The sequence below is a fragment of the Lutjanus erythropterus genome, chromosome 18 (genome assembly GCF_056507025.1).
Source record: "Lutjanus erythropterus isolate fLutEry1 chromosome 18, fLutEry1.hap2, whole genome shotgun sequence".
NCBI lineage: Eukaryota > Metazoa > Chordata > Actinopteri > Lutjaniformes > Lutjanidae > Lutjanus > Lutjanus erythropterus.
Window position 1 is genome coordinate 25300117 of NC_139334.1, and position 16530 is coordinate 25316646.

General features: G+C 38.4%; 2 protein-coding genes across 2 annotated transcripts; both read right to left on the bottom strand.

The window, feature by feature from the left end:
* Positions 1-832: 832 nt before the first annotated feature.
* Positions 833-7020, bottom strand: synj2bp (synaptojanin 2 binding protein). The gene is made up of 4 exons (XM_084742949.1): positions 6830-7020; positions 6142-6278; positions 4260-4355; positions 833-1796 (listed from the first exon to the last, which is right to left on the bottom strand). Exons 1-4 carry the CDS (start codon positions 6891-6893, stop codon positions 1656-1658), a joined length of 438 nt encoding a protein of 145 aa, XP_084599075.1. The 5' UTR covers positions 6894-7020; the 3' UTR covers positions 833-1655.
* A 1981-nt stretch (positions 7021-9001) lies between these two features.
* lgals3a (lectin, galactoside binding soluble 3a) lies at positions 9002-16267 on the bottom strand. The gene is made up of 6 exons (XM_084742754.1): positions 16101-16267; positions 15675-15692; positions 14860-15570; positions 12078-12166; positions 11062-11218; positions 9002-10051 (listed from the first exon to the last, which is right to left on the bottom strand). The coding sequence occupies exons 2-6, from the start codon at positions 15687-15689 to the stop codon at positions 9896-9898; spliced, it is 1128 nt and encodes a 375-aa protein (XP_084598880.1). The 5' UTR covers positions 15690-15692; positions 16101-16267; the 3' UTR covers positions 9002-9895.
* Positions 16268-16530: the final 263 nt, after the last annotated feature.

The following is a 16530-nucleotide window of genomic DNA, read 5'->3' on the forward strand; positions in this document are numbered from 1 at the left end:
GATAAACAAACCTGCCGTTTGAACGAAGCCACGTACAAAGATCTGCTCCCCGAAAGACTGACTAGTGCACCAAATGTGTCTTAATCCGTAGCTGAAAATAGTCCCCAACAAAAACCCCATTTACTCCTGTGTAAGTAAAGCTTGCTAACACCTACAGTGTCCACCTGTTCTGCAAACCAACAGAGACATTTTTGAAAATGAAGATTTACATGTTGAACAAACGGGCTTGTGGCTAAAGAAGTCAGAAAGTATTGAGAGATGACTAACTCAGTGTTTACCTTTACATGCACAAAATATTCTTTTTTTCCCCTTATTCTGAAAGAGACAATATTCCCACTAAGCTGTTTACATGGCTAATGAAAGTGAAAGTTTGTCTAATATTCCCGTTTGCATGCAGCCATGCAGACTATGATACGTCATGTGGCTAATATCATACATCACTGAAAGCATATCCAGGCATCTCTACCTCAGCCATGCAAACTTTTGGGGTGTTTGTTTACAACACACTCAGCTGACCGTAAAGAGGCAAGGGGAAGCTTTCCAAACTGCAGTAAAAATCCCAATTCAGATGCATATTCTGAATGCACTGCTTAGCCTGCACGTCCAAAAAATGTGCCAAAAACAAAGAATACATACATATGAAAGTCTTGATCGGAAAATGCTAAATTTAAAAGAAGGTATATGTGTAAACATTCAAATGAAATATGCTGTTTATCAACTTCAGAATATTGTCGTTTTCAGCACAACAGTGGGAAAATTAGTGTGCATGTAAAAGTAGCCACTGCTGGTTTAGGGCTTTTTATGGGACTTGTTGACAATAAGAAAATACAGATTATCAGCAGCCACATCCTTTAATTTAACGTATTAATGGACGTAGCGGGTTGATTTTCATTTTGATCATGATAAGGTGCAACAAGAACCAGCATCACTCAGCACAGACAAAAGGCACTCTGAAGTCCATTACACAATTTATCACATTAACTGCCGCAGCAGGACGCCGCTGCTCCCATGATTCTGTGCAACGGTGCAAAATGAAAATTAAGACCCAGTCGCGTGAATTTTGAACGCTGACGAACTGAAAGTACAGCGGGTTCCTCTCACGTCTCCCCCCCTCACACAGATCTGCCATTCAGCGATGGAGGTACAGGGAGGCCCACGACTGACTGAACACAACACCGTCTTTCAGTTTGGAAATGGATGGACCCTGAAGCTCGAGTCAGTCTGACTTCGACCCGAGGATTTAATATTTCTCATACAACCTCTGTGTGTGTGTGTGTGTGTGTGTGTGTGTGTGTGTGTGTGTGTGTGTGTGTGTGTGTGTGTGTGTGTAGGGGCAGCTGAGCTCAGCCCAGCTCAGCTCAGCAGCAGCAGGAATGTCGTGCGTACATTCTTCTCTTTTCAGTCACAAAGTTATCTATTACAAGTCATCTCTGTGGTAAGTAAGAGAGCATCCTTTTGCATAGGAAGGGTGTCAAGAAGCTACCATTAATCACATAATATACATGAACATGGAGAAACTCACCGGTGACACCAACACCTACTAATCAAGAAAATAATATCTACTGTTTCGCGTTTGTTCCCTCTTTTTTTTCCCCATTTCTTTGGCCTTTAGCAAAGTTTTTGATCTTAAAAATAATATTCAGACGTCGGCTCAGTTAAAAGTGCCTCTTAAACCGCATGTAAATGAACGCAATGATGACAGCAGCTCCGGCTGCGGCAACCAGCATTCCAAGAGCAGACACAGAGGATTCGTGCTCGGGTTGTGAGCCTGTGGGTCCGTTCATGTGATGAGGCGACTGCAAGACACAGATTTAAAAACAAACAGTGAATATTAAAGCAGAAACAGATGTGATTTTTGCCTAGAAAAGCAACTGTTTTTATCTGTATAAACCACAAATGTAAAACCTGTTTGCTTGGATTAAGTTCTTTCAGTTTCAAGAAATTTTCTATCAAAATACTTGATGTTATCGTTGGCAATTCTCCAAAGCAAAAGCTTTCAGACTGATTTCACCTCAGGTTTAATTTCATCCCAATATTACATGAAAAACAACTTGCACATATGTGAAACACTTCTCATTTAGCTGCATGTACTTTTCGTTTAAGGGACACTTCACCAGAAAATCAAACACACGTCATATTTTTCCTCTTACCTGTAGTGTTATTTATCCATCTGGACTGTATGGTGAGTTGCACGGTTTTGGAGATATTAACCGTAGAGATGACTGTCTCTTCTTAAATTAGGAGTGTCACCATTTCAATATGAAATTGACAGAAATGAGCTTTCAGTTTCAAGAATCAAAAGGCAGAATCTGTGATTCTCCCAGTATTTTTTTCTCTCTACCCATGACTACTGAGTGCACCCGACGTGTGTCCAAAGAAAAACACTTTAAAGTTTTTAACTTTAACAGTTCAGCTGCTGGGAGTTTTATGTAGGAATTATTTTCTTTGTAATGTAAAAACAAATACTTTTCCTAATGAATGTAAGCAGATAAGAATTGTTGCATGAACAAAATCAGTATTTAACAGCACAGTCTAAAGGCTGAGGAATCTGAACAAATCTTGAGGCAAACGTGTTAATACTGGTTTCAGATGGCCACACTTGTAATAACTGTAACTGATATTTTTAAGCACAGTCCCCATGGGCTACCAAGCCCCTAAATTTGGTGGCCAATGCCCATTCTCGCTGGCCCAATTGTAAACTCATGTTAAAACAATACAGAAAAGGCAATTTAATGCAACTGAACACATCCTTCCTTAAATGTGACACTTATTCGCTTTTCTCATGAATTGTGATGTGGTGTTTCCTGAAGGCATCACTGGAAGGTTTCCAATGAAAAATGAGCTGAACTTCTCGGCTAGTTGAGGAAACTGGCAACACACACCACAGTACATTACGTCCACAGCTGTGTCATATTCGAGCCACTTCCATTCACTCTTGTTTTGTTTTTTCATGGTCCACCTTTTGCGTTTCTGCTGAATCTGTAAGGATCAACTTAGCAGTTTGAGTAGGCTTAGTAAACCCAGACTTCAGTGACCCTGACATATCGGTAGCCCATGGGCAAACTGTACGGGAGGCTACCTATGTGGAACATTTGTTGGCCACAGAGTAATGAGTTTTGTGCATGTTTGCACACACCAAGAGTCACAGAACTAACTGTATAAAGCATGAAAATAATCTTTGCTTATTTTCTCAGCTCCTAACTGGCAACTTGCTGTAAGAAAAGTCTGCATGTGACTGTCGGTTTTGAGAAGTCACAAAACCGTCCAACGCAGCCGTCCAAATTCTGGTAATTATAGTTAGTCGAACTCAGAAAAAAATTCGCCCACTTTTTATACTCCATCACACACTTCTTTTTGTTCAGGCACCACAGTAAACTTTAATCTCCATAGTGGTAGTGCAAAAATACATATTTACTCATAATGTGGCAGCTGTTAAACAGATAACAGTGGATTTCTTGAGGAAATGTTGCTGTGGAGCGCTGCGAGTGAGAGGAACTTCAGTATTCTAGAAATTGGAACTGGCTGTTGACCTGACATTACCTCTCATCCTTACCAGGACACAGTTCACTGACGTTACAAACATGATTCTGATTCTGTTCCTGACGTGCCTGATAGCAGAGACACCTGAAGCAAAGATCACCTGCATGAACGTCGTAAAAAATTAAAATACACTTTTATGAAATGAAACATTAACGAGAAAGGGATAAGAAAAGAGGGCTGTTTCATGTAGTCAGTAGAAAAGACATTTCAATATGGCCGACTACTGTTTAGACCACTGTTTCTCAGGATTGAAGAAAACATTCAGTTATTAAAAGTTCAGAGTTTCTCTCAACACCCTCACAGTGAATTTGACACCAGTTCATATAGTGTCAGGACAAAAGACAGTTTTCAACCTTTTTTTTCTCTCAGTTTGAGACTCGAAATTCAGACAGGCAGTACAGGCTAAAACTATGTTTAATAAGCCTTCTATTTAAAGTGCAATTAGCACATACTATTTAGTATATTTTTTACTTATGTGCTGTGATTTATTCTTTAATGGAGTTTTGCTTCCAGATTTGTTTCATATGTTGCATGTTCTTCTTCTGCTTTTTCATTTAAGTGATCTAAAGACAACTTTTCATTCTGGCAGAAAATAAAATTGTATTGATATTAAAGTTGCAAAAAGAATCAAACTGCTGATAAAATAAATACAAAGTAAACAAAAAAAAAACACAAAAAAAAACAAACCACTCAATTTGAATACCAAGAAGAGGTCCCACCTTCTTCAGAACACGCAGCTCCACGTCCTCCCCTGCTGTCCTGAAAAGCTCCACCGCATGTTTATGTGTCCGATCCTCAAGCTTGACTCCGTTGATCTGCATGACCCACATTAAACAAAAAAAAAAATCATCACCACCTTTAATCAAATAACTGAACTATTTCCTGAATTACAGTTATCAAGGAAGTGTTTAATGTATTAAAATAGCACGACAATATCTCGAAAAAGGCCAAAATGTCATCTAATTGCTTGTTATGACGGCCGGTACTGCAAAGCCTGAAGACTTTCAGTTTCACTCTGACGCAAAGAAAAGCTGCAACTCTTCACAATTCAGAAACTGAAACAAGGCGATGAAAGGCATCAAAGTAACTTATATGATTAATGGATTATCAAACAAGTTACCTGTTGCAGCTCTAGTTTCAATATTCACTTCAATCAGGGGCTAGCATGAGATGAATGTTGTCATATCATTTACAGTCTATAGCAGCGTGGTCTGAAAACTCATGACTTTGGCTCAACTTTAAGGAAACTGTGCCAGTTGGCTTTTGCTTCAGAGCCAGCCCTCAACAGAACATAATGAGTCAAATCTAAAGATAAATCGACAATCTATCAAACAGAACTCAGAGGTTAAATATTTTGGCCTTCTATGAGATTTCCACCTTAACATTTCAGCACCAGACCTCTGCAGATTATAACATACAAATGGGCAATTAACATTTAGGACAAGACGCTGATAATACCACATCATTGCCATGTTCTTAAGAAATTAAATAAGTTAAATTTTGATACTTTAATCAACTTTTCTAACCTTATTATAATCTAGAAATGTCTATATAATCAGGCTCCTCAGGTGTTTACTGAGCTTGTGGTTCCATTCAGAGCTTCAGGCTCAGTAAATGTGGATTTCCTTATCCACAGAACTCAAACTCAAAGGGCTAGATGATTTAAAAAAAAAAATCTAACTGCAGTTATTTTGACTGGTATTCTAAATGTGATACTTCAAGATTTCAGGATTTTATTCATCCTGGTCCTAATAAAATCCTGAGATACAGCAAATGCGATATGATTTATAATATTAAAAGGAATAATAATTTTAACATTCAAATTCATTCATTTTCAATGAAAAGTATTTTGCAGGGATCTGTACAAAACAGAGACGTTTTTAAAGTCTGTAAATATGATGTACGGCTGCAACTAATGATTTTTCCATCATCAATTAATTTGTTCATTATTTTCTTGATTAACTTGACTGTATGAAAACAGTTAAAAATGTCAAATGTCTTGTATTATCCACAACCCAAAGATAGTCAGTTTACTATTATAGAGAAGCAAGAAAAAAGAAAATGCTGAGATTTAAGAAGCTGATATGATGATGTGGACCATGATACCCCTACAGTATGACAATATTTCATGGAAAATTAGATTTTGACACACATTTTGTCTCTAACAAATATTGCACCATCTGCAATTTGAAAATTGCGGTAGGTCACATTGCATTTTCTATAAAATTGCAAATAATTGCTCAGCCCTGCTGGGATCATTTTAAACTTTAACAGTTTTTGAAGAGTGATAAAGTCGTGAATAATATGGTGTTTTATGCAGCTTTCTTGTTATATAGTTTTTGCATTGTTTCGATTGGTCTGTATCTTCTTGTTGGGTTCTCTAGTTTGTGTTTAGTTCAGGATGTAGATGCCAGGGTGTGTGCCATTGCTACATTCTTCTCCTTATACAAGTAAACACTAAATAATTAAAGAGTATAATCCAATATTGTGCTTCTACGCTATCTTGTTATGTTATGGACATGGCATAGAATAATTAAAAATAATAAGTTTCCTTCTGTACACCCTAAACCTTCAATCAAAGTGAAAGTTAACTTTTATTACCGCCAGGATCTTGTCCCCCTCCTGCAGTCTTCCATCCAACGCTGCAGCTCCATCTTCTTTTATTTTGGACACATATATGCCAGTGTCATTCACAACATACTGCTGGTCCACGCCCCCAACTATATTGAACCCCAAACCTTAAAAAAACACACACAGACACTGACATGAGATAGAGGCACAAATCCTGTTGTTTACAAGGGCAAACACAACATTTATCTCAGTGGATCAAAGTACAGGAGGGACCAGTCCAACGCTGTAACCTGCAGCTACTCTGAGAAACACTGGGACACAAAATGTTACATAACAAGTCCCAAGTGTGAACCAGACTTGACTTTCTCATGAAGCTAAATGAAGGTTTCTAACGGGGCAGCGCCACAATGGAGAAACTGTCAGAGTCACAGGCCGAGAAGTAACGTTACTTTTAAAGATTTTAACACAGCGTCAAAGTGTATAAATCGTTCTTGTTTTAATTAAAACGTCTCCTTAAAGCTCAGTCAGCTTCCTCAAGTCAAACTCATATGCTTGTAATACACGATAACACACGCTGGGATGAGGTTTTGGTTATTTTTGATTCGCAAATTAGCCATTAGCTTCAGCTTGACAGCGTTGATTTTTGCTGCTACGTAGAGCTAGCTAGTAGCGTAAGCACCGTCTGCTAACTGTACGTCAACTTATTCAATCTTCTTACCTGCCGGTCCTCGCTTTAGTTTAATGTCCACCACGTTGGGTGAGGAGTGCAGAGAGCCATTCATTTTGTCAAGACGGCAAACGGTTAAAATAAGACTTCAGAGAGAAGGGGACAAACTATTTATCTGAAGGTGAACTCATTGAGGAGTTTCGATTTGCTTCCCTTGGCACTGCAGCGTCGTGTCCAAGAGAGAACCCGTGATTTTCGACACTCTCGCGAGATTTGTAGGCGTTATTTATTAATTGTGTGCTTTGTACAAATTAATAGCAGTTTATATCGTGAATACACAGTGTCTTAGATCATGGTAGCGTAAGGGACTGAAAACGCTTGGTTATGGTTACATAAAGATCATAATTTGGGTTAAAATGATCAATCTCGCGAGATCATTCCCGGGTCTAGGGTTCCCTTTTAGACATAACTGCACAGCGGTAGGTGGTTTGGGCTTGTGTTGCCCTCTCATGGGATGAGACAGAACTGCAGGTCGACCTTTGAATTACAAAGCAGCAGGCAAATCACAAAGAACAGATGTAAAATACTACAGATGAGTTGCTCCCAACATGAATGGATTTAATTTACTACTTCCAGTACTAATTATAAAGTAGCAACAGAAATACCCTGTTAAAAGTAAAAGATATGCATTCAAAATCTTAAGTAAAAGTACATAAGTATTGGCAATCAAAACATATTTAATGTGCCAAAGGTAAAAGTACTCATTATTGAGAATGGCCCATTTCAGCATAATGTATATTATTGGATTATAATTATTGATGCATTACATGTCACTTTAATGGTGCAGGTGGTGAAGTGGAGCTAATTTTAATGACTTTATATACCATGGGTGGCTTATTGAAGCCCATTTCTGCAAATGGGATGGAAAAAAAAATCCTGGAATTCATTATAATGAGAAACTAACAAATTATTCACTTAGCATCTCAGACTATCTCAAAATAATAAGACTTTCTCAGAAATAATTAGTTAGGTACTAAATTATTTTGAGATACTAAGTCATTATCTTGAGAGGAGTAAGTTCTTATTTTACTCCTTTTATTTTTCTTATTATCTTGACATCAGTCATTTTCAGATACCAAGTCATTGTTTTGAGTTTTTTTATGACTTACAAGATCTTTTTTCATCACATTGGCTGAAATGAGCTTCACAGAAGCTTAATCTATAATAATATATAATGTCTTACTTATCTAAGTGCTTGTATGAAAAATCTGAATCTGCAAAGTAACAAGTAATGATGGAGTAATGGAGCAAAATGTGCCTCTGAAAAGACTTAAGTAACTCAAGTACAGTACTTGAGTAAATGCACTTATTAACTTTCCACCACTGCTCTCTGTACATCTCTCACTTTATTGTTCCTGTTTATACATTTTGAACTTAAAAGTGCATTGTTCTTACGGTACCCTAATGTACAAAGTTTTTTTAAAATTATTTTTATTAATTACAAATGAATTTGTACTAAAATTAATGAATCATTAGCGGCAGAAGTAGTGGGATATTTAGAACGATACCACAATATAAAAATACTCCACTCAAAGTATAAGTCCTGCATTTAAAATGCTATTTATGCAGGTGTGTATAAGTATTAGTGGAAAAATGTACTTGGAAAAAAAATTAATAATAAAATATATAAATCAAAAGTTAAAATCCTTACATTTACCTGTAATTTAAATCCTGCAGTCACATATTAAATTTAATTAGATTACCCTGCTCTCATATATTTTATCCTGTTTTTCCATTTATTTCTAATTAAATCTTTATTATTAACTTTAATTTTTAGGCTTTTATCTTTATCAAATTTTCCATCATTTATTTTCATTATAAATATGATGAATAACTTTCTACCACTGTAACACACCAAAAGCACAGAGGTAAACCCAAGAAACTACCAAATAAATTCATCAGCACTGGCAAATAAGTAGTTAAAATTTTTAATGTTGCATAGCAACAGAAAAATGTTTTATTTTTTTCTGCTGCTGTTCAATATTAAAAATGTAAAATACTTATTTACAAGTTCTGATGACTATATTTATTATTTTGTGTTTTTGTTTTGTTTTGTTTGCTTGTGGGTTTTTTGTAAGACACTTAACACAATCAAGAAAACCATTAAATCTGGACCGCTAACAGAGGATTAGCTTTTTCTACTTTTGGGTAAAACAAAGAATGTGAACAGGGACACTGTCATTTATTATGTGCACAGGCAGATAATTCATGAAATGTACAATATTGTGAATCAAACAGCATTATCAGTCATTATTTGTTTGTTGCCCTTTATTTATGATCTCAAAGTACTGTACCACCGTTATCTTTGGCAACAAAATCAGAGACCCCACCCTCCCATTTCCAACGGTTTACTTGAGCCTCACTTTATTTTGCTATTCGACTTCAACATGAAATCATTACTCCCTCCAGTCTGAGAGCTCAGGAGGATTAATGCTGAACAAAGGAGGAGCTCAAAGTCAGTCTATAAATATAATTTTAAGAAACTTCATCATTAACCTACTGTGTGTTAACAGGTCAGAAAGTCTTGGGGGGTCGGCCAGCACTGAAGTACGACGGTGAAAAGGAGACCACGGTGATTTTCAGCAGCACACTCTCATGCATTACAAAGGCTTATCAAGATTCTGATATAAAGGACAGAATAATAAACATCCATGTACTGTAAACAAAATACAGCATACTAGTGGAAAATATATGTTTGGGACACGTCACACTTTTCCACTTTGGCCTACAATCTTTTCATTCGGTATAAATTAGTATTTCCTTAAAACGCCTGTTTTAGTTGCACTTTATCTCATTCATTACTTTGTTACGTCATAAAATATACTGGATTGTGAGAGGCTATAAAATGAGATTTCAGCCGGTAAAAATAAGAAAAGTATTATAGTTTGCAAACCATCTGTTCTGTAATCAATGAAGGAGCTCCATGTGAGCAAAGATTGAACTTTGCTCACTATTGTGCCTCAAAAACACCATCCAGGTGCTTGAAAAGGTTTCAAATGCGGTGGTAAAGTTTGACCTCGGCCTCCTGTACAGCATGTGGTTTAGTGGCTCTGAGATTCAGATCATGCTCGGGCCTGCACTGTGCAGGACCATGTCTCCAGCAATTCGCACCAGGGTCACTTCTTCCAGCCCGCCGACTCTGTGCTCGTACTCCAGCAGGTGGGCGCCGTCCACCGCCACTTTAAACATGTCCTCCTCCACCAGGATCTTCAGCTGCAGGGAGAGCAATGGAGACTTTTATGCACCGGAGAGCAGCGTCCTCGTCACTTTTCTACTAAAAACTGACAGGAGTCTGATATCACGGGGTTCACTGAATGGGTGAGCGGAGCCAAATTACGATATGCATTTCATAACAATATTAATAACTTTACATATACTGTGTGCGTATGGAATCATAGAAAGTCCTCTCATTTATAAATAAATAAAGGTTGGATATGAAAGAATGTAACCAAAAAACCTGCATGCAAAATGAGCCAAGTTATCACAGAGAATGCTAGCTGAGCTGAAACAATTAGTCGTTTCACAGAAAATTAATGTGCAATAATTTTCAAGATCACTTAAGTCATTTTAAAAGAAAAAAGTGTTTCCAGTTTTTTTATGTAAATATTTGCCTCAGCACTATATTTTGTTTAGTATTTGAGTTGAATCTAATCTCACTGTTCAGACTGCGCTGCAGGCAAATCAGATCTTTAAGACAGGCTGCCTTATTTGCACATGATCGAATCTGACTTGTGTGTCCAGACATCACCGACCAATCTGGATGGGTTGCCGTGGTAACAACTTAGGTAGGGCTGGGAGATGTAGACAAAATCAAATATCACAATACTTATAACTCGTTATCAGTAGTGTGACAGCATTGTAGGATGACTATTGGTGCTTTTAGAAAATTAATACAATGAGATTTTTGATAAATTATCATCAGTAATGTGGATATAATTCCTAAGTGTTCAGAAAATTTGTAATGCAGCCTTTAAAACCAGGAGAAGACAGCACTTACATCACAATGTAACGATATCCATCTAGTCTCATATCACAATATTGATTTAATCCCAATTTGTTTCTGAACAAAGCCCACTTCAAGTCTAGTCTGTTCCCTCCCACACCCCAGAGGTCCAATCAAGCACAATAAGCATAAACACTTGTGTGAGTGGACCAAAGGTGTGCTGATGATATTGATGGCGTTCTCAGATCCTCGCTACAGTTCCATTATTACAATACTTTACCTCAAAACGGCGTCCCTGAACGAATGGGAAGCCTCCTTCTCGCTCCTCCGGCCCCCAACATCCACCTAGGTTAGAGTTTCTGACAACTGTTTGCTCATTAAACCGAGGATTTAAGTGAAAGACGACGTCTCGGCCTTTGATGAAGTCAACCTGGAACCTGCAAGAAAAATATCAAGACTGAGCGGTGCTGACAACTAATCATTCTTCCACTGTCCGATTAATAAAATAACAAAGGCAGCAATGGGAGTTAATTTTGGAAGAGCATTTTCAATCTGTAGAACAAACGTCTCATTTCACTGCAAACAACAGCCTGTTATCAACAGTTGTAAAGTGAAAGTAAAAAGGTGCAGGTGGGCCATCGTTCGTAACGTCCATTTAACAGTGAAAATAATTGACCAGCGTGAGCCTCTCTGCCATAATCTGGAGGATTAGGATTTACTCAGGGTTCCTGCACACTTTCCAGACTCCTCAGTGGATTCTTCAGGCCATATTTGAAATCAGAATATCTAGATGTTCATTATGTAAATAAATTATTCTAAAATCCAACTTTTAACATGTGTTAAAATCTGGCAATGTATGCTATTATACTGCCAAATAACTGCCAGAAGATTGAAGCTGTGTACTGTATGGTACCTCTAATCCTTCCTCATGTTGCACATGATGAATGATTTTAAACTAAGTTTGCATCTAGCTTGTTTTTCCTATTTGGAAACCTGAGCCAACGCAGAGTTCCACTGTCAAGTGCAAACAGAAAGTAAACTATCCTGTGCTACCTATACTCTAATTATTTTCTCTTATCAAACTGAATAAAGGATATTGTTACTCAGATTTTTCAGTCTCTTTTATAAATTAAAAAATGAGTGAAAAAAATTTAATATTTTCACGGCATCTGTGCTGCCAAATTTCATCCTTTTTCATACTGCGAAGGAACCCTGATTAATATAAGGTGTCCAGTTATGTTGCTCGAACAGAAAGCATCACTGACGGCTGGATGAGAGGATGAATGTCGGTCATACCTGTCTGCACCAGGAACGGGCTCCCCAACTATTGTGATTAAAAGTCGTGGCATCATTCCAGCATGAAGTGGGAGATCGTATGGCATCATCTGTAAGAAATATTTATATTTCAAAATCACAACAATACATTTACAATGCTAAAAAAAGTCAATGTGCATGATGAGAAATTATGATTAACTGTTTTTATTAAGCAAAAATGCACAAAAGGAAACAGTGTTTACCCTGTTTATCACCTCCCTGGGTGCAGAAGCAGAATTGCTCACATTTTATGACTAATAATATCACCACCAACTTGGTAATAAATAACTACGTGTGTAATAGCATGAAGAGGGGATTTTTAGTTGAACATTATTCAAAACTTCGACCCTGCCCACATTCCTAATGCAACACCCCAGTGAGTCATCATGTCCTTCATTCAGTTCAACACTCTTACACAATTCACTAAGATAAGCCAAGATGATGTTAAGAAAAAGAAAATAAAAATCTGGAGTTTTCAACATTTTTAATACAACAACCTGTACAAATTTACTTCTGGTGTAAAACAAGAAAGCTCAAAACTATAACCATGTGACAAGATAACGTAGAAGCAGTGATGAACATACAAATTGTGATTTTTATCAGAGAATGTGAAAGTGACCAAATACAGAATATGAATTTCATGAAAAGGTGTAATTTTAAAATGGTATTGCACTCGATTAATACATTTCATGGCCCCAGGCAGATTGAACACAAACCACAACTTTATACTGTGTGCATACAGCTTCAGTCCTTGCCACATTTCATGCAGCCTAATCAAACCATATGTTGATTCTGGAAGTGACGTCCTTGTCCGACTGAAAAGTTGAGTTCATTGCTTTCAATTATATGGTGGATTATATCTGGGCTGAAAGACAAGAATACATTTTTGATAACTACGTTTGAGTATTGGATGATTTTGCTTTATGATTTGTTTTTGCACCCCGCAGAGCCCAAGAAAACAATAATCTAAATGCAGCCCTTCAAAATACTGCAGAAAACTAACTTTCTTTTTTCCACCAGCAGCAGTATTAGCCAGACACCAAATCAGTCACATTAAATACTCTAGATGAAGACCTGTATCAGAGTAGAACTGAATATTTAAATAATAGATATAGAAACGTAGACACCACATTTGCAATTTGACTCTGAATGATGACATTTCATGAAAATGGTTTGTTATCAGCCTGAAAATCTGAACATGATACCAATTATTTGTTGGCATTAAAGGAGCAATACGTAACAAATACATGTGCAAAATGACTACAGCAGTCCAAATAGGGAGTTGGAGCCAAAGAATGTATATTAAACTGTCTGAATCCCATTTGATATACGATCTATGGTTGTGTCACCTGTCCCCTTATACCCAGACTCAGGAAAAGCTCTGCAGGCTGCAGGAAAACTGCAGGAGCACAGGACACATGCAGCATCATAAACTGGCAATAACAAGCGAAGACGAGTCCGCCACTGTAAATTGATTAGCTGTTTGTAACTGTCAATTGTCTGTCAATGTAAAGGTAAGCTCGTTACCCTGAAAACAAAAGCCCACTGTTCTGAAAATACACACTGTGGAGTTGGAGTTCAGTGACTGCCTGATTTACTGCCTGTCAAACTCCATTAGCATGTTGCTAAATTTAACAGTTATAAACTGTTATAAAGTCTTCTACAAGATTATTAATTATTTCTTATGACTCATAAACAGACACTTACTCATTTGGCGAACATTTGGCATTAATTTGAACTCTAATTAACATGAAATGGGCAAAGAAAAACAGTTACTGGGGGTGATCTAATCAGCTCTATGCCCAAACATGTCCGTTATGAATAACTAAAACATCTACTGAGACAGGCAGGCCTTGATTTATGACTCCACAACATCAAGTGTAAATTATTCAGAGTTTTAGCTTTTGTGGGTTTCTCCAAAAAATGTATTGTGTGTATTCGTGTCTAAAGCTAATAAATGAAAATGAGAATAAAATATTTGAGGTTTACAATATTGTGACATTGTTTGTGTGAGGGCAACTGTCCAGCCTACAGAAGCATGCCTTGGGGTGTATGGATGAACTGTCCATGTTCCTCTCTTAATTGGCATCTGGCGGAAGTTTGACTTGTTCATCTTATTAATAGGTTAATTCAATCATTAACACAATTACAAGCAACCAGGCAGCCTTACAACAATAAATATGCAAATCTAGATTCATAGACAAACTCACAAAAACTGAAATTCTGAATAACTGGCACTTGATGTTGTCTATTCATAGGTCATATTGTATAGGGGTATTGGATATTCATTTGGCACAGAGCTGATCAGATTGCCCCCAGCAAATGATTTTAATTTTAATCAGTAACCAGTTCGATGTTTAATTTCTCACATTTATAACAAACCAAATTTCATGAAAATCATTTTAAAGTTAAGTGATTTACAGTCCATTTTTGTCATGAAATCTGCACCTGTGAATACACATTTTACTGTTTATTATCCAATCTTGATCACTCCAATATGACAACAGCGCAGACATATTACCACGGCATACAAGTCGCAGCCAATGAAGTATCTACGTTTCTATATCAAATGACTTGCTAGTGGCTGACAGTGTCGATGTACATTTAGCTGGTAGCTGGTTAAATTGTATTATTTCCCAGCCTGAATCGTAAAGACTGCCACTCCAAAAGAGAAACTCCTGTGCTCCCCAGAGCCACAACACTTCAGCAAAGACATGCAGCAAGCAAGCAGCATAATATTACAGTAAACAGAGTTCATACTCACCAGCATGCCCCCTGGAGCGGCAGGCCCACCGTATGGACCCATAGGCCCTGGACCAGGACCAAAGGGGCCAGGGGCGGGAGGGAAGCCTCCACTTGCGGGTGGTCCCCATGACCCAGCAGGTATTGGGGGAAAGCCTCCAGCAGGGAATGCAGGGAAAGCACCAGGGCCAGCTGGAGGTGGGAACGCACCTGGACCACCCGGTCCGTACATCCCGTTTCCTCCTCCCGGCTGACCTCCTGGGTAAGGCACATTTGGATAAGGCCCGGGGGGAGCTCCAGGGCCAGAGGGAAATGGTCCAGTTGGGTAAGGAACAGGACCTCCAGGAAGCTGTCCTGGAGCTCCTTCAGGTGGGTACTGCCCAGGGAACTGGCCAGGGGCTCCAGGACTGGAAGGGAACTGCCCTGGAGCTCCTGGCGGATACTGTCCTGGAATCCCAGGACCAGGGGTGAAACCACCAGGTGCTGAAGGAGGTCCTGGGTACTGCCCTGGTGCTCCAGGACCAGAGGGAAACGGGAACTGCCCCGGAGCCCCGGGGCCAGATGATCCGCCAGCATAGTCACCCGGAGCGGAGGGCTGGGTGGGAGCTCCTGGGGCTGAACCAGGCCATCCTGGGTTTGTGGCAGGTGGAGGGTTGCTGGCAGGGGCAGATGGGTTGGTATTGCCCATTTTCTTTGCCTGGCTGGGAGTGTCATCTCCTAAAGCATCTGCCAGCTGAAAATATAAAAGAAAGGAAAAGTAACTTTCCATATGCAAGAAAAGCAGCCAGTAAGACACAAAATTATGTAAAAACTATAATAAAATCATTGTGAACTCACCGAGAAATCCGACATGATCTACACAAAACAAGACACAAATTTCATTAGTCTTATTTTGAAGTCATAGCAACCTATTACACCAAGCTGTCAAACACTGGAGAGGAGGTATGTCACATAGAGGCTCTGAGTAATGACACAGTAAATGTTTCCATCCTCGACTGCTGATCAACAAAATCCATTCAGAAAGAGTCGAAACAGTTTCATAAAATCTAAATATATCAACAACAAGCTAAACAGATGCTACACTGACTTTAGCTGCACATTAACGCGGACATAGCCTTTAAAATATCTAGTTAACTGGTGTTACATAGTTGGCTACCGACCTAGCTAACAGCAGCTAACTGTTCAGATGGTTAGCTCGTTTGTTTATCTTCGCTCATCGGTGTCAAAAGACGGTAAGTATTAAAACATGATGTTTCGTGTTACCTCGTCAGTAGTCGGTCTCCTCTCAGACGATACTTATGTAAAAGTGATGATTTATCCCGCTGTGGGAGCCAGTTAGCCTACAGCTAATTTAGCCTGTCGAAGAGGCATAGAAGAACTACAAGCTAACGTTCAGTCTGCTCTCACACAACTACAACTCACACGCGCTTCACTGATGACGTATTCTCTGAAGGGTGGGCGCGGTTCCGGAGCGCACGCACGCACACACGCACACACACACGCACGCACGCACACACACACACACACACACACACACACACACTACACTAATTATATAAAAGTACACTAAAAGTACACTAGTTATAAAAAAAGTCTAAAAAAAAAAACAATATTGAAAATATTGAAAAATCTGTATTTAAGTAGAGGTTTTGTGACAGTGAAATATTACACAAGTACAAGTGAAATTACGTGT